Source organism: Acinonyx jubatus, chromosome A3, assembly GCF_027475565.1.
Source record: "Acinonyx jubatus isolate Ajub_Pintada_27869175 chromosome A3, VMU_Ajub_asm_v1.0, whole genome shotgun sequence".
Lineage (NCBI taxonomy): Eukaryota > Metazoa > Chordata > Mammalia > Carnivora > Felidae > Acinonyx > Acinonyx jubatus.
In genome coordinates, this window is record NC_069388.1 from 80,090,599 (window position 1) to 80,115,750 (window position 25,152).

The window sequence follows — 25,152 nt, forward strand, 5'->3', positions numbered from 1 at the left end:
ATGAGCATATGAAAGGATGCTCAACATCACTAATCATTAGAAAAATACAAATCAAAACCAAAATGAGATACCACCTCACACCCATTCAAATGGCTACTATCAAAAAACAAAAACAAAAAACAAAACAAGAAAAACAAGTGTTAGAATATGAAGAAACTGGAGCCTTTGTGTACTGGTAAATTAAATTATGAACTTCAAATAGTTTATTCCTATAATGTGGTAAACACTAGTAAAAGCCAAAACAACCTTTTCTGATTATAAAAGTAATACCTCTCTTTGTAGAAATATTTAGGAAAAACAAAGAAATTAATAATGAATTTAAATTATACTGCCAAAAGATAACCACCAAAAAGACAAACTGTCTCTTTATTGTATGAAGATGAAGAGATAATAAATCTTTTTAACATAGCTGATCACATACTATATAAACAGGCCTATACTGTCCCTTCACTTAATGTTATAATCTACACATTTTCTTCAACATTAAAAATCCTCAGATGCATGATATTCCATGGTAATGAATATACCAGGCATAATTTACTTTACCCTTCCCTCTACTGTTAGATATCTGGGTTCTTTCCAATTTGCAGTTATTTGAAAATTCTCAATTAAAAATGAACAGCTTGTAATTAACATTATTTTTCAATGAAATTATACCCTTACAGAATCACAAACTTTTTTCAAAGAAAAAAGTACCATATTTATACGTTATATATCATCTTCAAAGATGTTTTAAAGAAGTATTAGCTTAAGGGGTCTAAATGTGAAAATGAGAAACTACAACTATGATAAATCACTGTTCCCATATTGTATATATATCAAATAAAGATTTGACTTAGTTTAACTGATAGAGAACCTAAAAGTGAAATAGCTATAAAAAAATTACTGGCAAAAGATATGAAAGCAACCCAAGTGTTCATCCATAGATGAATGGATAAAGATGTGGTATATATATATACAACGGAACATTACTCAACCATAAAAAAAGAATGAAATCTTGCCATCTGCAACAACATGGAAGAATCTAGAGGGTATAATGCTAAATGAAGTAAGTCAGAGAAAGACAAATACCATACGATTTCATTCATATATGGAATATAAAAAACAAAACAAACAGAAAAAAAGAGAAAAAAACAGACTCATACATATAGACAACTGGTGGTTGCCAAACAGGAGAGAGGTGGGAAGAAGGGTGAAATAGGTGAAGGGGATTAAGAGTACACTTATTGTAATGAGCACTGAGTAATTTATAGAACTGCTGAATCATTATATTATACACTGGAAACTAATAGAACAGTGTATTTTAATTTTTTAATATTCATTTATTTTTGAGAGAGAGAGAGAGCACTAGTGGGGAAAGGGCAGAAAAAGAGGTAGACACAGAATCCAAAACAGGCTCCAGGCTCTGAGCTGTCAACACAGAGCCTGATGCAGGGCTCGAACTCACAAACTGTGACATCAATCATGACCTAAGCCAAAGTCGGACGCTTAACCAACTGAACCACCCAGGCGCCCCCAGAACACTGTATATTAATTATACTTAAATAAAAAAGAATACTGGCAAAAAGTTGGTCAATTCTACAATCTGCAGTGTAAGAGTTATATACATCCAGACATACAATAATAGAAGTATGTGTGATGAAGTCATGGCGGGAATATGAGAAAAAGTGAAAACGTGGCTTAGTTATTTGAGCAATCCACATCTATAGGTTTGCTATCATCACTACAAATGAGTGGGACCAACATTTTGGTAGGAGCCTAAAGTACAGTGAATCACATTTTTAAAAACTTTTCCCACTCAGAAAGGTTATACACATGACTTAGCATCACTCCAATGTTGATAAAGTCATGTCACAGATTAAGTACCAAAGTCCCCCAGGCCATTTAACAGAATACTAAGGAGATGCCAGGGATGTTAACTAGCACATGTAACACAATACTGACATCTGATAATTCAAAGAATAGCAAATTTCACAACCTGTTACATTCAGTAATTCCTAAGCATTGTCTTATTAAAACACAGCTGTGACATGTTAGTGATTCTAACTACAATGCATTAGTCTGTGACATCTTTTCTTCTGAAAAATGCTCTGTGGCATATGTTCTTTTCCTTATATTGACTGGTTTAAAATTAAGTGATTATACTGAAGAGACAGAATAATTAAATGTAAATGCATAATCCTTGATCGGACCTCAGATTAAAAAGTAAAATAAAAGCCTGCAAAATAAAGGACATTAGTAGAGCAATTTAAATATGAATTATATGTTAAAAAATGCTGTTGGGGCGGCTGGGTGGCTCAGTCGGTTAAGCCTGACTTTGGCTCAGGTCATGATCTCACAGTTCGTGAGTTCAAGCCCTGCGTCAGGATCTGTGCTGACAGCTCAGAGCCTGGAGCCTGCTTCAGATTCTGTGTCTCCCTCTCTCTCTGCCCCTCCCCTGCTCACACACTGTCTCTCTCTCTCTCTCTCAAAAATAAATAAACATTAAAAAATTTTTTTAAAAAATACCATTATATCAGGATTAAAGATTTCTAGAAAACATTAGTGGTTTAGAACAGATTTTTGAGTGTTTCACATATTGTGCCTATAGATAATCTAGAGAGATTCAAAAATCACAAAATCATAAGAGGAAGTATTATTTTATAATATTTAATGCCAAGTAAGCACTATATTTTTTAATACAAAACTTATCCTAAATTATAGAGTATCAAAATACTCTGAAGCACTTCAAATCTTATTTGAAACCAAGGCTCTTTAGAGAAATTACAAAAACAGGGGTGCCTGGGTGGTCAGTCAGTTCAATGGCTCATTCTTGATTTTGGCTCAGGTCATGATACCACAGTTCATGAGACTGAGCTCTGCATTGGGCTGTGTGCTGACAGCATGGAGCCTGCTTGGGATTCCCTCTCTCTGCCCCTTCCCCACCCCCTGTCAAAATAAACAAACAGTAAAAAAATTACAAAAAACAAAGAAATTATGTTTTTCTAATCTGATTCTATATGTATATATCTAGAAAGTGGACTTAATTTTAGTGATATTCTGGATAAACTGAAAATCACATAAACTTACCTTAACTCTTTGTAGGAAAATTGTAAACTTAGAGAAAATGTCCTTCAGCAGATCAAACCACTGAGGAAAATTCAACATTCTCATCTGATCTGCAAGCCTAGAAAAAAAAAAATTCAAAGAAAAAAATATTTGTCTTTGGGCACTTAGGAGTTTATTCTCAAAAGATACTTCTATATTTGCAATACAGGAATTTTTCTATTTGAGAAAATTTCCTAGGGAATAAAATTTAAAATAACTGACTCTCCAGGTCCATAGAGCTTTTAACAGAATACCAGTAACTTAATTTTTCCAACTACTAGTGATTCCTGCATTGTTACGGTTGCTTCAACTAATTCTGAAACAGAGTTTTCACTAGGTAATAGTGTAGAAATTAAAACCCCTCAATCCTTATTCTATGAAATTGGCCTGGAAAAATTTCACAGTGATTCATATTGGTATTCATATCTTGGGCCACTTAATAAATAGAGTTTAGATATCTATATGAACTAGAAATTCAGTTATAAAATATTTATCACCAATCTCAAAATGAAAAAAAATAGGAATTTAAAGGGCGAAAACAAAAAATTACAGGCATGAGGCAATTCAAAATCATGTACTCAAAGTCCTCAAAGTCAATTAGAAGCTGGGTTTTAATCAGATAGCTAAATAATTTAAACATAACACTGTGATTCCTCTGAAATGGACCATCTTCAATTTCTCTCCTCCATACCTACGTTGTAGCCTCTTGCCCTGGGATGCTGACCTGCTAGGCGTGGCCAAGGAGGAGCCCTTATAAACCACTGGAAGGAAGAAAGGTACTGATAGCTCCACCTCCCTCCCTGAGAGGTTGTCTCAGGAAGACTGCCTCCAGCACTGCAGATCACTTCAACTACTACAGGCCTTTTTTTTTCCTACTACTAAGTGGCCTTCTCCTGAATCCTACTGTTCTCATCTCTTGTCCCTTAAAGGTACTGCACTGTCACTTGTGATTTTTCTACACTCTACCCATACCTTAGTAAATAATTCCTTAATTAAATCCTCCTCAGATTATTCTAATGTGTCATCTTTTCCCTAACTGATAACTCCCAACGTAATATTTATACTTACTTCACAATAACATCTGTGTCAATTTCTTCTATTTGTGAAACTTTATTAATCACACACTGCAAATTTTAAGGAAAAAATTCAATTAACATCTTTAGAATTCTAAGTACCTCATGGTTCATTTACATATTAAAAATGGCTTCCACAGAAAAAAAAAAAAAAATGACCTCAATGACTACGATCATTTTACCAGACGTCTCTTGTGTCTTTTATACACATGTCAAGGTGTATAAAACACTGTAGCATTATATCCTTACCCTATTAAATAATTAATCCAGGATATGCTTGAACTGTTATATTAACTAAAATCCCTTACTATTTAAAACTATTCAAAACCACACACCAAACAAACAAAACAACACCCAGAACCATAATTCTTAGGAATAAGGTATAAGCCCCATATTAAAATTCCAAAAAAAAGTTCACTTTGGAGGTTATGTTTTCTTGCAATATATGTAACAGATTAAGTTAAAAAAATGCTTAGACTTCAGGAGAATCCTGGGAATTACAACACAGCAGTTTCATAAAATTTGTTTAGAAGTATCACATACATATATAAAACTACACAAATTATGTTCAAATCTATTTTTACAAATGGAGTACACTTGTGTAATGAAAACTCGGATCATGAAATTAAACACTGCCAGTAAACACCTCTCTTGCTTCCCTTCTAGTCACTACTTTCTCCGAAAAGATACTATGTTGATTTTTAATACCACAGATTAATTCTAATATCATAGATTAATTACAAAAGTGTGTCTCCTTTGTGACTCCTTTGTGTCTGGTTTATTTGGCTCCACATTATATATGTGATATTCATCCATTTGTTCCATGTGATTTATTCATTCTCATTGCTGTACAGTATTCATACAAATATACCACAACTCGATCATTTTTTTTTTTTTTTTTTTTTACTGATGACAGAATTTGGGTTTTTCAAAGAAAAAAAAAAGAAAAATTTGGGTTTTTCCAGTTTTTATTACAAATAGTGCTGCCATGAAATATTATGCTGTTTTGGTAAATTTATATATGCATTTCTGCTGATAAATACCTGGCAGTAGAATTGCTGAGTTACAATGTATGTGTACATTTAGTGCTAGTAGCTATTGCCAACAATTTTTGAAAGTGGTCATAACAATTTTAAAATATAGTGTTTTAGTATTCAAAAGAAGTAAAAAAGGTGGTATGATTACTAATCTTTTTTTGCTTGTTTTATTTAAACATTAAAAACTCAGAAATGTACATTCAACCTGATGATGATCATTAAGCCTAATAAGTACATTTAAAATTATTGTTTCTCATATTTAGAAAAACTGAAGTTTAATGTTTAATATTTACCAGAGTAAAACAGCAAAACAAAGATGAGACTGAAAAAGGTTTTAGTTTACAATAATAATTTCTTAAAGATAAGGATAAGAGGAAATAAACATTTACCTACTGCAGGTGAGAATGTATTTGGTAAAATCTTTTTAGAAAGCAATTCAACTCTATCAAATAGCTTTAAAAATACTTTTCACTCTCTGACCAATAATTCCACATCTAGAAATCAGCTATAAGAAAATAGTTAGTCTTAACTATGGAAAAACCCAACAAAACTTTACACCAAATATGTGTGTCACAGTGTTCTACAGTACCGAACTGAAAAAATGTAAATATTCAACACAGAGGAAAGGCATAACTAATAAAATGTGGATAGGATTTTATACAACCATCAAAAATGATGTGTCTGAAGGCTTATAAGAGAAAATGCTTATGTTATGATTCTGAAATATATGTACAATTCACAATCATATATACAGTATGATAGCAACAATGAAAAACATCAGTAACAATTTACACTTAGAATTACACTTAAAAATACTTTTTTTTTTAAGAGAGAGAGAGAACACACACACACACACACACACAAACACACACACACAAGCTGGGGGGAGGGGCATGAGGGAGAGAGAGAAAATCTTAAGCATGTTCCACGCTCAGCACAGATCCCAATGTGGGGCTTGATTCCATGACCCTGGGGCTTGATCTCATTGTCCTGGGATCACACGACATGAGCCGAAATCAAGAGTCAGATGTTCAACCGACTGAGCGACCCAGATGCCCCTACACTTAGAAATATTCTTAAAGTGATAATCTTTTGGCTAGTAGGTCTATTTTTTCTTCTATTTTTCTATATTCAAAGTTTTTAAATAAATGAGAAAATGTTACTATTATACTGCATATATATTATTACTAGATCATGTAAAAATAAATTTGATAAAAAGATTCTAGGGGCACCTGGGTGGCTCAGTCAGTTAAGCATTGACTCTTGACTTCATGGTCTTGCAATTCATGAGTTCAAACCCCAGATAGGGCTCTGCACTGACAGTCTGGAGCCTGCTTCGGATTCTGTCTCCTTTGCTCTCTGCCCCTCCCCCACTCATGCTTTCTCACTCTCGAAAAATAAACATTAAAAAAATTTAAAAAAAAGATTCTAGACCAAAATATATCAAATAAAAATGTATATTTACCTGTTTAATGATATTCTTTGCTGTAATAATCATTTCTTCACTATAGATTTCTAAAAAATTAAGTTTTCTTTGTTTTAAAAGTCCAAATACAAGAGATACAAGTCTTTCCTATTAAAATAAAAGTATGGAATTTCACAATTTAAATATAGAATAATGTCACTCAGAAGTAGAAATATTCAACATCAAGCGTTTCATTATTTGATCCTCAGATCTCTATCCTGCACATGGTATTTTCTAGAAGCCCCCAAAAACCCCTTCTACAGCTATCTTGTCATCAGATTATTGGAGTCATAGTTTTAAAAACAGATAAATCCTAATGCACTACAGTGGATCAAATGAAGCTGTCTTGGGGACAAAACAATATGAGTACATTTTAGCATAGTTTCAACAAGTAGGTAGAAAGTATCCTTCTCAAATCCTGATGACCTGGACTATTTGTGGGGAATTAACTGCTAACACATACAAAAATCTCTTTACTTAGGCTGCTATCAGGGCTTCTGGATCCTTTCCTAGTTCTTGGTGGTAATCAGCATTGAACAGTCAGCAGATAAGTGAAGCCTGGATCTTATGTATAAGCATATGCATAAAACATGTTCATAACAGGGGTTCAGTGACTGTTAATGACTGATAAGTTACTATATAATAATGATCACTTTTATAACAAACATACTCCAGTACATGCATACACATGGATATATGTTAATTCATCCTATATCTATATTTTAAGCTTGGTTTATAAGATATATATAAGACCTCATTTTAAATCCAATTTCTAATTAAGCTATAAAGTTACTTTATTCTCTAACTTCATAGGATAATGAACAATTATGGTGCTTGCTAAAATCACATAGTTAGGGAAGGACTTCACAGAGGTCTGACTGAGCTTGAAGTTTTTTTTTGCTCATTATAATCTGAGAAGAATGTGTTCTAAACTAATACTATTAGGAATTAACACTAAGCAATGACACCAATTTCATCCACAGTTTAAGACACGTACCTCTTCTAAAATTTGACAGTCATCATCCAGTGGTCTGTTTAAGTCACTATGAGAATAAGTAGAAAACTCTGCAATCATCATTTTATCTATCAGTTTTTCCAATTCACAAAGTTGTGATCCCAAATGCCTACAAAGGAAGAGGAAAATGTGACGTATATTCTTTAAAAACCCAAATTTGCTCCACAGTCAAGGAAACTAGTAGGCAAAACTTTTCTAGCAGCAGTATTTTGTGCAACAATGTAACATAAAATGAAATCCTTTAACAAAAATAACTGCAACAGTTTCACATCATCTCCCATATTCTTTTTCTTTTTACATGTTTAACCTCCAAACACTTAAATGTGTTGTAGGACACACAGTTCTAGAAATTTCATGACTGCTTTTTTTGTCCGCTTTTCACAGACAAAATATTCAGCTATTCTAAGTCCTTTCCTAATTAACCATTTACTGCATGGCAATGCCAGTAGCTCCCCAGCCATTCATTTATTCCACAAATACAAATACAAGTGCCTACTACAGCCCTGTCAGGAAGATATAAATACCTAACGGATCACATGGACAGACTGACTCAATTCAATCTCTGTTATGAATAGTCTGAGTTACTGTGCAATCTCCCCCAGGTCATTATACTGAAAGTCAGAACACAAAACTGAAAATACAAAACTGCTAAGAAACAGTATATCCATGGAACTTTTTCTCATAAAATATAATGTTCCTTTTTAATCTACCTCTAATATTTATAGATCCTACATAGGATAAGAGTGAGAAGGACTCTAATCAGATGAGCAGTTGTGGGGATGGTGAAGGCAAATACTGCAAACAGGATTTGGAACCAATTCCCTAAAGAAAGCATGCAGCAACCAAATGACAAGATTGATGCATGTAGTCTGCTCACCAGGGAACTAAGGATCACTACCTTCACATACAAAGAGATCTTTACTATACAAACTAAAAGCTTCATAAAAACAATGGATTAAAGAAAACTAGGTGATGTAGTTGGCCAAAGTATTTCAAAAATTAAGTGAAATGGGCCAACGAGAAATCTGTTTATATATTATATAAAAAAATTTAAGCTCTATTTTTGGTATAATTTCAAAATATGTATATTTAAATGTCTAAATTTAAAATTTACCTTAAATTTAGACATTTGTTATTGAATAAAAAACAAACATTTAAAAATACATATACTCACCATTTACTTGAAAAACTAATGTCAGCAACTATCTTTACTAAGACCAGATACAGCACATTTTTTAAAAACTAGTATAAACTATGTGACCTTTGGGGCGCCTGGGTGGTTCAGGTGGTTAAGCATCCAACTATGGCTCAGGTCATCATCTCATGGTTCCTGAGTTCTAGCCCATGTAGGGCTCTGTGCTGACAGCTCAGAGCCTGGAGCCTGCTTCGGATTCTGTGTTTCCCTCTCTCTCTGCCCCTCCCCCATATGTGCTCTTTCTCTCTCTCTCTCAAAAATAAACATTAAAAAAATTTTAAATAAATAAAATAAACTATGTGACCTTTTAGATAGATCCATTTTTCTCATCTAAACAACATATGGTAAGCAGTGTAGTGATAATTTTGAAAAAAATCCAACGGTGAAATAATGTATATATTTGCATTTTGTAATATGAAAATTATATTTCTCAGAGCCAATTAGAAGATAGTAAGATTCTCATAAATGACACCAGTGTCTCACAATAAGCTAACTTAGAACATATTCACTAGTACAAACTAAAACACTGCCATAAGGAAGTTTGGCAATGTCTAGCAAATTACATAGGCATTTAACCTTTGACCTGGGAATCTCACTTCTCAGTATCTGTCTCAAAGATACACTCTTAAAAATACAAAAGAACATATACGTTCATTGCAGCACTGTCCGTAACTGCAAAGGAATACAAACTACTCAAATGCTGAAAAACAGAGGGCTAGTTGACTATATCATAATAGACACTATACACTTTTAAAATAATTGAGGAATACCAAGTAATATACTATATACTGTTACAGTTTCTCAGTCTTCTCTTTTTCAGTATTGCCCCAAGAAGTCCTTTTAGACCTTTTTATTCCTAATCACCACCACCAACCCCCACACACTAATATCACATATATACTGTATATCTGTTTATATACCTTGGCCCCCTGGAGGGTCACAAGTCATTATAATATCCAAGTTTTTCTTTCACCCTCAAGAACCAACTCTTGCCCCCTTAAGGTGATAGCCTCCCATTGAGAATACACACTGTAGAGTGATCTCCAGGGTATACTGTAAGGTTAAAACAGCAAGGTGGAGAAAAGTATATACAATTTACTAATGCTTATCTAAGATGAAAAACAAAGACAGAGATGGCTGGATGGATGATGGATAAATACAAACTAAAACATTGTAAAAGGGTGACTTATAGGGTAGGTAGGAAGGAAGGAACAAGATAGAAATTAAATTTTTCTGAATATCATTTGTTTCAGAGATTTGACTCAGAACCACATAACTACTTAACATAGTTATAGTACAAGATTACATTTAATAAATTCAATCCTTAAATATCAAAAGCAATGAAACAAATGTATTTAAATACACATCAAGTTAGCAGCAAATGTACACAAAGAAGAATTATTTCAAGTGACTTTAAAACGTAATGTACCTATTCATCCCACCAGGATATAGCTTAAAGAAGAGAAAGAAATCCTCCATGTTTGTAGTAATAATACTGTTAGTTCTGAGAGCATTCTATGTAGACTGTGGGATAAAATAAATGAGTAATTATGTTAGTGTCATCGAGAGCCACAGTTTTCACCTTCAGCCTGTTTTAAAGGACTTACATATATAAGATTAAAAAAGTAAAATCTTTATGGTCCTGAATTTAAATTAGGACTATCAATATGAACTCCTACTTTTTCTTTAAAAAGAAAAATCTATTTTCTAGCTCTGTCCACTACAAAGGTCTAGAGATAATGACCAATCCAGTAGCAAGGAATATCTCTGGTATCCAGAGCATAATTTCTCAATACCATTTCCTACTGAAAGAAACTAGTTTCTTATTTCCACTAGAAATATAGTGGATTATAAGTCTGGGGGAAAAAAATGTATGATATGAACATCTAATCATAACACAAAGTAAGAAAATTATTAAGCAAAAGCTCATGGAATTATGTAAAAGGCCATAAGAATGAACCTGAGGAGATTTCTACAAAAGACAGAACATTATGAACACTGACAAAAATAAAAACAGCAAAAATCTTAAATATATACAAATCCACATGCTTACAAAAATATTTTTAAATCATCAGTTAACTTTGGAAGATACAAGATTTTCAATTTGTTACTTTTAAAACAGCTAAATGAAAAAAATAAAGGAATCTAGAATTTATTCTGCCTCTCCTTATAAGAGCTGTCCTTCAGATTTACCAAATAATTATGGAGAAATATCACTTTACAGAAACATTCTGAGTAAAAAATGAATAAGGAAGTACAGAATCATAATATCATTATAGGTAACCCATGAGATGTTGAATCATAATATAGTTCAATGTTTAACTTTTTGAGGAATCTCCATACTGTTTTCCAGAGTGGCTGTACCAGTCTGCATTTCCACCAACAGTGCAAGAGGTTTCCCTTTCTCCACATCTTCACAAACATCTGTTGTTTCCTGAGTTAATTTTAGCCACTCTGACCTGTATGAGGTAGTATCTCAATGTGGTTTTGATTTGTATTCCCCTGATGATGAGCGATATTGAGCATCTTTTCATTTGTCTGTTAGCCATCTGGATGTCTTCTTTGGAAAAGTGTCTATTCATGTCTTCTGCCCATGTCTTCACTGGATTATTTGTTTGGGGGATGTTTGATTAACTCTTTATACATTTTGGATACAAACCTTTTATCACATATGTCACTTACAAATATCTTCTCCTATTCCAAAGGCTGCCTTTTAGTTTTGTTGATTGCTTCCTTCACTGTGCAGACTTTTATTTTGATGTGTCCCTATCGTTTATTTTTGCTTTTGTTTCCCTTGCCTCAGGAGATGATTCCAGTAAGAAGTTGCTACAACTGAAGTCTGAGAGGTTACTGCATGTGTTCTCTTCTAGGATTTTGATGGTTTCCTGTCTCACATTTAGGTGCTTCGTCTATTCTGAATTCATTTTGTGTACGATATAAGAAAGTGGTCCAGTTTCATTCTTTTACATGTTATTGTCCAGTTTCTCCAACACCATTTGTTGAAGAGGCTTTTTTTCCATTGGCCATTCTTTCCTGCTTTGTCGAAGATTAGTTGACCATATAGTTGTAGGTCCATTACTGAGTTTTCTATTCTGTTCTATTGACCCTTGTGCCTGTTTTTGTGCTAGTATCATACTGTCTTGATCATGACAGCTTTGTAATAGAACTTGAAGTTTGGAATTGTGATGCCTCCAGCTTTACTTTGCTTTTTCAAGATTGCTTTGGCTATTCCAGCTCTTTTCTGGTTCCAAATTTTTGGATTGTTTGTTCCAGCTCTATGAAAACTACTGGTGGTATTTTTATAGAGATTACATTAATTGTGTAGACTGCTTTGAGTAATAAGGACATTTTAACAATATTTGTTCTTCTAATACATGAACATGGAATGTTTTTTCCATTTCTTTGTGTTCTCTTCAATTCCTTTCATAAATGTTCTATAATTTTCAGAGTGCAGATCTTTTTACCTCTGTATTCCTAGGTATCTTACGGTTTTTGGTGCAATTGTAAATGGGATTGATTCCTCGATTTCTCTTTCTGCTGCTTCATTACTGGTGTATAAAAATACAACAGATTTCTGTATGTTGATTTTATATCCTATGACTTAGCTGAATTCATGTATCAGTTCCAATAATTTTTTGGTGGAGTCTTTTCGATTTTCTACATGGAGTATCATGTTGTCTGTGAACAATGAAAGTTTGACTTCTTCCTTGACAATTTGAATGTATTTTATTTCTTTTTGTTGTCTGATTGCTGAGGCTAGGACTTCCAGTACTCTGTTAAATAATCATGTTGAGCCTGGACGCCCCCGTCTTGTTCCCGACTGTAGAGGAAAAGCTCTCAATTTTTACCTATTGAGGATGATATTAGATGTGTGTCTTTCGTTTTGGCCTTTATGATGATGAAGTACATTCCTTCTATCCTTCTTTGTTGAAGATTTTTTATCAAGAATGGATGCTGTATTTTGTCAAGTGCTTTTTCTCCATCTATTGAGAAGATCATATGGCTCTTATCCTTTCTTTTATTAATGTGGTGCATCATATTGATTGATTTGTGAATACTGAACCCAGGAATGAATCCCAGTTGATAGTGGTGAATGATTCTTTTAATGTACTGTTGGATTCAATTTGCAAGTGTCTTGTTGAGAATTTCTGCATCCATGTTCCTCAGGGATAGTGGCCTCCAATTCTCCTTTTTAGTGGGGTTTTTTATCTGGTTTGGGAATCAAGGTAATGTTGGCCTCATACAATGAATTTGGAACTTTTCCTTCCATTTCTAGTTTTTGGAACAGTTTGAGACGAATAGGTATTAACTCTTTTTTAAATGTTTGGTAGAATTCCCCTATGAAGCCATATGGCCCTGGACTTCTGTTTGTTGGGAAATTTTTGATTACTGATTCAATTTCTTTGCTGGTTATGGGTCTGTTCAAATTTTCTACTTCTTCCTGTTTCGCTTTTGGTAGTTTGCATATTTCCAGGAATCTATCCATTTCTTCCAGATTGCCCAGTTTGTTGGCATATAATTTTTCATCATATCCTCTTATAGTTGTTTGTATTTCTTTGGTGTTGGCTGTGATCTCTCCTCTTTCATTCGTGATTTTATTTATCTGAGTTCTTACTCTTTTCTTTTTGGTAAGTCTGACTAGAGGTTCATCAATGTTATTAATTCTTTCAAAGAACCAGCTCTTAGTTTCATTGATCTGTTCTACTGTGCCTTTTTGGTTTGTTTGTTTCCATATCATTTATTTCTACTCTAATCTTTATTATTCCCCTTCTGCTGGCTTTAGGCTTTATTTGCTGTTCCTTCTCTTTTGAGGCTTCAGGTTTTTTTTTTTTTAAACGTTTATTTATTTTTGAGACAGAGAGAGACAGAGCATGAACGGGGGAGGGTCAGAGAGAGGGAGACACAGAATCCGAAACAGGCTCCAGGCTCTGAGTTGTCAGCACAGCTGTCAGCACAGAGCCTGACGTGGGGCTCAAACCCACGGACCGCGAGATCATGACCTGAGCCGAAGTCGGCCACGCAACCGAGTGAGCCACCCAGGCGCCCCTGCTGTTCCTTTTCTAAGTGTAAGCTCAGGTTGTATATTTGAGACTTTTCTTGCTTCTTGAGATAGGCCTGTATTACGATATACTTCCCTCCTGTGACCACATTTGCTGCATCCCAAAAGTTTTGGACTGTCATGTTTTCATTTTCATTTGCTTCCATGCATTTTTTTTTAATTTGTTTAATTTCCTGGTTAACCCACTCATTCTTTAATAGGAGGTTCTTTAACCATGTATTTGTGGTCTTTCCAAATTTCTTCTTGTGGTTGACTTCAAGTTTCATGGTGTTGTGATCTGAAAATATGCATGGTATGATCTGTTTTTTCATACTTTGTGGAGGCCTGATGTGTGACCGCAGTATGTGATCTATTTGGGAGAATGTTCCACGGGCACTCAAAAAGAATGTGTATTCTGCTGCTGTAGGATGAAATGCTCTGAACACATCTGTTAAGTCCTTCTGGCTCAGTGTGTCATTCAAAGCCCTTGTCTCCTCGGTGATTCTCTGCTTAGATGATCTATCCATTGCTATAAGTGGAGTGTTAAAGTTCCTTACTATTGTTGTATTGTTATCAATGAGTTTCTTTACGTTATTCATTGATTTATATATTTGGGTGCTACCAAGTTGGGGGCATAAATATTTATGATTGTTAGATCTTCTTGATGGACAGACTCCTTTATTATGATACAGTGATCTTCTTCATCTTGTCCTTGGTTTAAAATCTAGCTCGTCTTATATAAGTATTGCTACTCCAGCTTACTTTTGACATCCATTTGCATGATAAATGTTTCTCCATCCCTCACTTTCAATCTGCACGTGTCTTTAGGACCAAAATGAATCTTTTAAGCAGCATATAGATGGGCCTTATTTATTTATTTATTCATTTATTTATTCAATCCATTCTGATACCCTATGTCTTTTGATTGGAGCACTTAGTCCATTTACATTCAGAGTAATTACTGATAGATAAAAATTTGGTGCCATTGTATTACCAATAAAGTTGCTGATTATGGAGATTTTCTCTATTCCTTTCTGTTCTTTGTTGCTTTTGATCTTTCTTTCCCACTCAAAGGGTCCCCTGTAACATTTCTTGAAGAGCTGATTTAGTGTTCACAAACTCCTTTAGGTTTTGTTTATCTGGGAAACTCTTTATCTCCCCTTCTATTCTGAATGACAACCTTATTGGATAAAGTATTCTTGGCTGCAGATTTTTCCCATTGCACATGCTGATGATATCCTGCCACTCCATTCTGGCCTGCAGGTTTCTGTGGAGACATCTGCTGCAAACCTGATTTGCCTTCTCTTGTAGGTTAGGGATTTCTTTTCCCTTGCTCTTTTCAGCATTCTTTCCTTACCTCTATATTTAAAAAAATTTCACTATGATGTCTTGGTGTTGGCTGGCTTTTGTTATATTTGATGAGAGTTATCTGTACCTCCTGGATTTGGATGTCTGGCTCCTTCCCCAGATTAGGGAAGTTGGAAGCTATAATTTGCTCAAATAAACCTTCTGCCCCCTTTCCCCTCTCTTCTTCTGGAACTCCTATGATACAAATGTTATTACACGTTATGGAGTTGCTGAGTTCCCTAAGTCTACATTCATGATCCAATACTTTTCTTTCTTCTCTTCAGCTTCATTATTTTCCATAGCTTCTATATCAGATTCATTCCTCTGCTTCATCTATCCTTACTTCATTACATCCAGTCTGTTTTGCATCTTTGTTATAGCATTTTTTATTTCAGCCTGACTAGTTTTTAGCTCTTTTATCTCTGCAGTAAGGGCTTCTCTAATGTCTTCTATGCTTTTCTCAAGCTCAGCTAGTATCCTTATGATTGTTGTTTTAAATTCTAATTCAGGCATATTACTTATATTTGTTTTGAGTAAATCCCTGGCCATGACCTCTTCTTGTTTCTTTTGGGGCAAATTCCTCCATCTTGTCATTTTGACTAAGCCACTGTTTTTGTGTATGTGTTAGGAAAGACTTATATGTCCTGCTGAGTGTAATGGCTGTATTAAGAAGAGGTCCTATACTGTTCAGGGCCTGGCACGTCAGAAAGTATTTCAGAGTGTGCACTCTGCAGTGAGTGGCTGCTCTTTCCCTCAGGTCAGTTCTTTGCAGTGTTTCTCCTTGCCTGCATTGGGGAGTGTTGGGACCTTGTCCAGTGTGTGGCATTTTAACTAGGTGTGCTTTGGTCTGCTTGTTAAAATAAGCCTGATCCTATTTCCACTAGAGCTGAAACTTTGCCACACTCTATCTATCAAGTTCAGAAGAATTGATACGTGTGGAGGATTTGTGTTGGTCTTTGGGGGAAGGAGCCTGTTGTGCTGGTTATCAGGCCAACTTGGTATAGTAAAAATGCACCCACAGGGCACAGTGGGGTGGGGCCTGGTGTAAGCAGCTCCAGCCTCCACTGGGGGCAGTGTGTTGCTCATTGAAGTTTCTCTGTGCCGATGGGCAGGGGGGGAAATGGGTCACCCCACTCTCTCATCCCCAAAAAGGGGAGTTCGCATCTGCTGCTGTTCAGGAAGGCTTCACAGAAGAGCAAACAATCTCCTCTCTTATGTCCCAGGCTTCTGTCAGAACTCTGCTTTCATCTGGTGCCCAAGCCATCTGCCTGTCTGGTGGCACAGACCTCCTGTGCTTTATCTCAGGCATGCAGCTGGGTTTCAGAAACTCCAAATTTTAGGGACCCAGCGCAGCACAAATCTATGCTGATCCTCTGGAAAAGGGTCTCGCCACGCTATAGTTGGTGCCAGTTTGTTCCAGAAAAGCAGTCACATGCCCACACAGGGGGCTTGGAATTCATGGTAAAACACAGCCAAAAGCTGGTTTCTTGGCTAGCTGCCTTCAGCAGGTGCCTCTACTGCAATGCTAATTAATGAAGTGGCTCAATGGTGTCTGCCATCTCTTTTGTCCCCTGAGAGGCAGTACCACCTCTCCCAAATACACTCCAAGAAGGGGAACTGTTTCTCCTAGTGAGACCCAGGAGATCCTCAGACCATTCTGTCCACTCCGGGGCCTCTGCCCTCCTTTCCCACAGGAGCACCCCTAAGTCTGCCAGGCATGACCCGAACAATGGTGCAGAATTCTAAAACTTCAGATTTTGAGCTTCATGCTTGTATGCACTTACAATAATCACCCCCTCACCTCCTCCCAGTCAAGGGTTTTGGGGAAGACTTTCTTGTGCAACCTTGTGCACTGCTTTCTCTCACTGTCTCTGTGACCAGGGCTCCCTCTCCTCCACAGCACCTACAGTTCTTTTCTCCCCCGAGTCATCTCTCCACAGCTCCTACCTTCCACGATGTGCCTGTTTTTCTCTCCAGATGTGCAGTTTGTTCTCTCAGTCTTCAGATCAATTCCTTGAGTGTTCAGAATGATATAGTATTTATCTAGCTGTGCTTGAGGGACAAGGCAAGCATAGGGTCCCTCTACTACTCCACCATCTTAACTCACAAACACCCAGGACCATACCAAAGATTTTAAGTAATTTCTACACCCAATGTGGGGCTAAACCCCCAGATCAAGAGCCACATGGTCCACCAACTGAGCCAGCCAGGGACCATAAAATGAACTTATTCTGAGATACACTGGTATTCCTTCTTCACCTTGATTTACTACCTTCACACAAAACTATTTTAACATTTTCAAAATGTTATTTTCAAAGCTGTGACTGGCCTTTCATTGACTGGCATCCTCTACCAGAAAATTTAATTTTGTTTCTCCATCCAAATGTTTCTGTAAATATTAGTCCTTATGATTTGCTAAGACTAAAACAGCACAATGATAACATTACTAAACAGATCAGTCTAGAAGAAAAACTATTCATGTAACTAAATACATTCACACTTCCTCAGCTTTAAAATTTTTAAATTTTTAACATTATTTCCAATAGCTTATTTAAAGGACATACCGGAAGCTGTGAATGCCCTGAAGTTCCTGCTGTAGAACCTCTTGTGTTGTTGCTATTAAGTCCAATGCTCCAACAAATTCAGAAGTGGATAACAACACCTGTACTGTAGGCTGAGTTTGGTGTACAGTGGCCATTAACTTGAGTTTATTGTACACTTTAACACAATTATTTCTGGTAAGTGCCAGTCTTAAAATGTGTAGTGATCCTTCACACATTACTTTATCAATCTGTGCAATTTTATCTCGAAGCATTTTTACAGCCTGGGAAGTTTTCTTGAGGTAGTCCTGCAATTCGTGTTGAGAGGTCATAGCATGAAAAAATGCTTCTGAACGTAGAGAGATCTGGTGAGCAATGTTTACTTCCACAATATCCAGATAATGGCTCAGCTTAAGAGGGAAGAAAAAAAATCATAAGAGTATTATAAGTATACCTTCTTTGACTATCCACATACTTTCTGAAAATGATACAAGATTTCTATATGCATTTTAAATCCCATTGTGTGAACTATTTGATTATGGAATTCTTAATATTGAGCATAACAGAACAGAAGGGAGATAAAAGGTAACAGCCCAAATATTAATAAATTTAAGACAAAAGAGTAGAAGAAGCTGATTTACCTTCTTCCTCTGCTCCTGCTATTACTGCCCTCCAAATACCAACTACTTTCTAGAAAGTAAGAGTCATCAGAGATCATTATCTAGTTTTAGAAGTTCTAAGATCTGAGACAGAATGATCTCCTTAACCGTCACACCATCACACATCACTTATCTGACTAAAAGCTTATTATAGTTACTGTTTATTGACCTCCTCCTTCTATATACCGGGCACTGGTATTTTATACACATAATTTTCTAGTTCTAACAATCTTAGAGTACAAGTATTATTTGTATTCTTATTTTTACAGATGAGGAAACTGAGGCTCAGAGACATTAAATAATTTGAATAAAGTCATGTGGTTAGTAAGTGGAAAAACTAAAATTTGAATCCAGGCCTGACTCAAAAACTGAAGCTCTTTCTATTATACCACACTTCTGCAAAATACTAAAGAATTCATGATCCAGTCACAAATTATGGAAAGTAGTAGAATTCACTGGGACATTTTTTTCAAGGCTGCTTATCTTACATTTCAAAAATTATTCTTGGGGCGCTTGGGTGGCTCAGTCAGTTGGGTGTCCGACTTCGGCTCAGGTCATAATCTCGCAGTTCACAAGTTCAAGCCCTGCATGTGGCTCTGTGCTGACAGCTCAGAGCCTGGAGCCTGCTTCGGATTCTGTGTCTCCCTCCCTCTCTGCTCCTCCCCTGCTCATGCTCTGTCTGTCCCACTCTCAGAAATAAATAAACATTAAAAATATTTTAAAAGATTATTCTTTTATCAATTTGTAAAACTCAGTTTATTGCCAATATATTTTCCTTTTAAAATATGCCTTAAATGAATTCACATTTTATTTGCAACACAACCAAGATTAATTCCTAGAGTAACATATATTTAAAAATACTTTCTAATTTCAAATATGGGCTTCTAACACTTGAGTTGTCTTTTCTTCCTTTCTAATTGCATATGCATATGCTACATTATCTTCTACTTCTCTCCCACTTTTTAACTTTTAGATTCTTCAACCTATAGCTCAAGCTCTAGGCATTCTCTCTCAACATCTCACGAGAATTCACAGTGCTAAAGGGTTAATGGGCTTTCAACATGTAGGACTCATAAAATTAGAAGAGATTATTTGGTCACCAAGATTGTTTCCTTAAAACCATGCAAGATCACACATATCTTCAACAAAGCTCCTTCAGTAATCTATCATAATATATAATAGGTTACAAACAAGAAAATTTTCCATAGTTTAAATCTCTTCAGTTTATACCCTTTTACTGTTGTTCTTTTCATCTTCAACACGTCTGTGCACTTATTTACCTAAAAAGCAATATGGGGACAAAGGTACTTGGGTACATTGCAAGCTAAAGTAGACTCAATTTTCAGAATAGTAAATGGAGAATGAGTAACTCCTTTAGGAGAGTGCTACTCAGAATTCGGTTTATATGCTGCTGCCAGTCTGTGAACTATTTAAGAGGTCCATGATAAAATAAGGAAATTTGCTGGAAAGTAAATCAACTATATCACTAAGTCTACTGAACTGTTTTTTCATAGAAAGACTTTCTTAATAAAGGAAGCACCGCAATGATTTACATTCTAGTGCAAACCACTAGGTTTCATCACAAACCAGCACTTTGGGTAGCATTACAATAAAATACAAATTATCTAACCCTGGTTGTAGCATTCCCTCTCTTAAAACATAGCAAGATATAAACAGCTGTTTGTCAATCGTAAAGTGAGTTTGAAAGTGTTCTCTTGGGATCCTTTCTTCCACTCCTTTTCTAAGACAAGAGTAGAATAAGATGAAGCCCAAATGTAAATATAATGATCTTAATTCTGCAACTTACCAAAAAATAAAATTCCCTTACTTTAGTCACTTTATACATTTACCATGAGAAAATTCTTTCATTTGAATTTCAAAGATTTCTGCAAGTTATCAATATTCCATTGATCTATTCTTTTCAACAGCATAATATTTTCATAATTCATTTCCTATTAAAATTCTATAAAGGGAACAATTTTTAGTCTTCCTAAAAGTATTTAGGAAGTATTAGTATTTAGGAAGAGATTTTCATTGGCTTTTGTTGTTTTCTCTTTTAAGGTGACTAGTCTAGCAGGGCATATACAGGAATGTGAAAAAAAGCAGTCTGAGAATGAGCCTGTGTCCATAAACCCATCATTTTCATCGGATTTATGAATTTGTTCCTACTCAAGGAAAACCTTTATATGTGAAAATGTTGCCAAAGGAAAAATTACTTCATTTTTTTTTTCCCTTACATGTCTTCTCCTCTTCTCCCCAAACTAGTTTCCTCTTCAGTTACTGGACCTCATTTATTGAATAGTAGTCCTGAGACAAGTTTCCAGACTGCCAAGAGATGTCACTAACCTGAAACAAAATGCTTTCTTCTCAGTTTAAGAACCAGTTTTAGAAATGCTCTAAACTGAATGCTGGGAAAGAATAGGAATCAAAGACCTTTACTTCCTATTCAAGTTTTAAAAGATTCTTGATATAGGAGTTAAGATGTGTTTAAAATTCTACATTTTAAATGACTTTCAAGATGCTGATTTCTCCCTTAGAGAACACTATAAAAATTTTTAAAAACTGCTGACTACTAACATGTAAAAGATCAGGCTTTGCAAAGCTAAAAATACTATATTTTTTAACTATACTTTTGCTTCGAAATAATCATCCTTTCTATGTATAAATAAGGAAAAACAGCACCTTTGCAAAAGTTGATTTTCCATGCCTTAAATCATAAAGAATATAAAATTTGCCAATGTATTTTTGGAGATAAATGTAAAGCAATTAATTGTGTTGTCTAATACATCCTTCCAACCTAAATTCTAGCAACTGCTATTTTGGATAAGAAGCACTCAAACAATTAGCTTTTCCTTTTTCACCAGTACAACTTGTTTTCCATTGAATCAAATGTTTTTACTTTTATCAGTTAAAATTTGAAGGCAGTAACAATAAAAATGAAATTAAATTAGCCCTTACTAAATAACTAAATCTGAACCCACACAAAAGGTACTACTTAACTATAATAAAGTTTTCTACATGGGAAAAGTAAAAAAGAAATTACCTTTTCTTGTAGCAACTTTGAGGAAGCTGCATCACGATTTCCTTTTCCACCAGCAGTATTAAAATGAGACCATGGTAAAACTGAATTAAAAGTTAAGGAATCGTCCAAGGCAAAATCTGGTTTCATAAAAATCTATTAAAAAATGTATTTTCCTCGATTAGATAAACATTTCTTTTACATCCATTATCCCTTCAAACATCATAAGACCATTAATAATAAACTTGGATCTCAAGCATAAACAGAAAAGCAAGTGATATGCTGATTTACACAAGAATCTGTATAAACATGTATAGTTTCATCAAGTTTAAAATACTCATAAAAGACAGAAAAATGTTTTTTGTCTTTACCAATGGAGATAATCATTCCATTATTATGTGATCAAATTCACTAATATAGTACCACTAAGATTATACCAAAGGGAGATATCCTCTTTATCCAAAAATTTCTATATTATTTCCCCCACTGATAGCAGTTTTTAAAAAAATCCCAAATGTCAATTTCTCTATATTTCTATTTTCTCCTGCTTAAAATGTTTTCAAAATTACTTTGTAGATTAGATATATACTGAATTTTAAAACCAAAACAAATTCAATTTTATGAAAAGACTACTCTTTTTCCTTTACATACTGCATTCATCTGGGCACTAAGTCCTACCCACTATATTTTCTAAATAATACTTGAATCCTCTCTCTCTTCTAAGTCTATAGCATCTCATCAGTGCAGCCCCTCATTACCTCTGGATTACAGACATGTCTACTTAATGATATGCTTCCTCAATCTATCCCCTCTACTAATGTCAGATATACTTTTTAATGTTTATATATTTTTGAGAGAGGGAAAGAAAGAGAGAGGATCTGAAACAGGCTCTGCGCTGTCAGCATAGAGCCTGACACAGGGCTCAAACTCACAAACCACTAGACCATGACCTGAGCAGAGGTTGGATGCTTAACCGACTGAGCCACCCAGGCACCCCATCAGATATACTTTTAAAATACAAGTATAACTGAATTAATTTCTGTTTTAATCTTTCAATGGATTCCCATGACCTCAGGACCAAACTTTTTAGAAGGGCATCAAAAGCCTTTCGTTTTTTTTTTTTTTTAACCCCCTCACTGATTTGTATCTTGCCACTCCCACTACTTAGAAGTTACATTGTAGTAATGCTCAACTATCGTCCATACCCTCGTGCTGTTATCTTTGTATGCGCTTTCAGCCTAGAATGCTCTTTCCTATTTCCTAGAGAATACAACCCAAACAAAAGGACAAATTTATCTCCGTATGCTTACTCGATCTCTGAACACATCAATTACCCCATCTTTGAACACAAGTACATATACCACATATACTTATGTATCTCATACTTTACAAAAATTATTTATTTAATATGTGTATTGCCCCCTGGAGACCATATGCTCCTGGATTTACAGCTAATTAATCTTTGTATCTCTACTACCTAGCATAAGGCCTGAAACACAGTTTAACTTAACTACTTACCTAATTAATTTCTATATTTTATTTTTACTGATTGATTTTACCTATATCCAAAAACTAGTATAAAGGGATAGGGAAAATCTAACTAGGGACGTGAGTGTATTTTCTAGTCCCGCTTTAGTATATTTTAAAGTACTTATTAATTCAATAAATATTTACTGATAATCTAACTCTTATGCTAGGCACAAAAGGGGAAACAAAGATAAATTATTACATAGGTCTTAATCTTAAGGATCTTCAGTCCACTAGATGTGATAAAATACACACATAAATATCTTATAAAAAGTGACAAATGCCTTAAAAAGGAAGGCACAGGTCTACATAAAATGCTATGGAAATTCAGCAAAGGGGCCAATTATCTTCAGTTGGAAAGATATGTATTTATGTAAGGTTGCCATTTAAGCAAGAGAATGTAAAGAAAGGATCAGATATGAGGAGTTGAGGGAAAAGTCTTCCAGCTAAAGGAACAGTACAAGTAAAGCACAGAGCCAGCAAAAAAGTTTGGCTGAAATAAAGAATGTGTAAAGATTAGTAAGCAAAAGTTAAGAGAGTGATTATGATGGAAATGAATAATTAAAGGTCTTAAATGACAGAGTTTGAATTTTATTTTGTAGGAATCAAAGAACTGTAGAAATGACTGCCCTCTTCTTTTTGCTTCTGTCTTGTCTTTCTCTGTCTTCTCACCCTAAAGAGCAGTTATCACAGACCTCTTGGAGAATCTGATTAATGCAATGGCCTCTTTCCCCTGGGGGAACAGGGGGACATCTACTACATACCTCTACAAAATTTTTCACACAAAGGAAAGATCTCCTAATAATGTGAAGGGGCAGTAAGATCAATAAAATTCTTTTTTAGAATGGAGAGACTTCATTATATTTGTAAGTTTCAGCAACGAAGAAGAAACTGATGAAGTACAAGAGAGAAGAAAAATGATGCACAAAGTCCCAGAAGACGCAAAGTGGTTAAAGTGTGAGAAAGTCAAATGAAAGCTTCTTATAAGGCAAAATTAAAGATATTTAAGATTATAAAAAGTTAAAGATATTAAAAAGCAGTATTCTCATTTATTAAAGCTTTGTTACCTTAGGTACTTGCTCCAGATCTGTCCTGGATTTATCTATGAAAAAGGGGAAAATATGATTTTTTAAACTTGTTTTCACTTTATTCCATAAAATACATTTTGACTAGATTCTGTACTATGCCACTATATAACCACTTAAATTCCCTCAACAAACATCTATCAGGTACTTCCTGTATGCCTAGTAGTAGACAAAACACTGAATAAATCCTAGGTTTCAAATAATTTTAATCAATTGCATGGTATCAATAAAACAACTAAATATATTTCAAGTCTTTTTTAAATGGACACAGAAAGCTTATTGATATCTTATTAAGTTTTGGTGAAATTAAGTTTGGCATACAGTTAAAAAATGAATTCAATACTAATATAGGAATACTGTTTTTATTGTTCAAAATACCCACCATCCCATCCAGAACTTATGATCAAAGATTTTAACACCATATTAATTTTCTTCTTAGACATTTAGTTTGTATCAACAACAAACCTGCAAAGGAACCTACTTTACCTTCATCTCACCAACTAGATCTCAGAGGACATACCCTTTCAAAAGTAACCTTTCTGGGTTGAACTCCATGCCTTCCTGCCTCTTTCATGAGCTTGCTTCGTCCTCAATTACCCTGCCTCTTTCTGTATCTTCAACCTGTTGCCTTCTAATAGCTCTTCCTGTCTGCATACAAACATGCTCAGCTTTCTCCCATTAAAACAAACAAATAAAGATAAAGCTAAAACCCAGGGCCTGGAGTAGGCTGAGGCAAGGGAGGACCTCCAGTACAAAAATTAAGAAAGCACTCACTCTCAGGGTTATGCAAATGCCTCTCCCACCTCATCTAGTGTTGACCATGCAAAAACATTCATCCACTCTGTTCTAGATAGCCAATATCCTGTATCTCAAACCCTAAAGTCATACCCACATTGGTTGTCTCCATTTCTTTCTCTTGTACTCACTCCTTAACATATAGTATTGTGTTTTCTGTAACTATCACTTTAAGTCTGAATGTCCTCCTTAAGATCTCCTAAATTGCAAAATCCAAAGAAACTTCTCAGTGTGCAAACTGATCTATCATTACCAACAACTAACTGATGA

At 34.9% G+C, this 25,152-nt stretch overlaps 1 protein-coding gene across 5 annotated transcripts in view; it reads right to left on the reverse strand.

Moving 5' to 3' along the window:
- Positions 1-25,152, reverse strand: part of VPS54 (VPS54 subunit of GARP complex) — a 136,941-nt gene that overhangs the window by 82,114 nt on the left and 29,675 nt on the right. For all 5 annotated transcript variants that reach the window (XR_003424784.2, XM_027072354.2, XM_015070546.3 and 2 more), the window contains 7 exons: positions 24,070-24,104; positions 21,500-21,631; positions 17,822-18,207; positions 7,660-7,786; positions 6,663-6,770; positions 4,156-4,211; positions 3,070-3,166 (listed from right to left, as the gene is read on the reverse strand). Coding sequence is in view for 4 of the 5 variants with exons in the window: in XM_027072354.2 (XP_026928155.1) it covers positions 3,070-3,166; positions 4,156-4,211; positions 6,663-6,770; positions 7,660-7,786; positions 17,822-18,207; positions 21,500-21,631; positions 24,070-24,104 (941 nt within the window). In the remaining variant the exon portion in view is untranslated. The remainder of the gene's footprint in view (positions 1-3,069; positions 3,167-4,155; positions 4,212-6,662; positions 6,771-7,659; positions 7,787-17,821; positions 18,208-21,499; positions 21,632-24,069; positions 24,105-25,152) is intronic.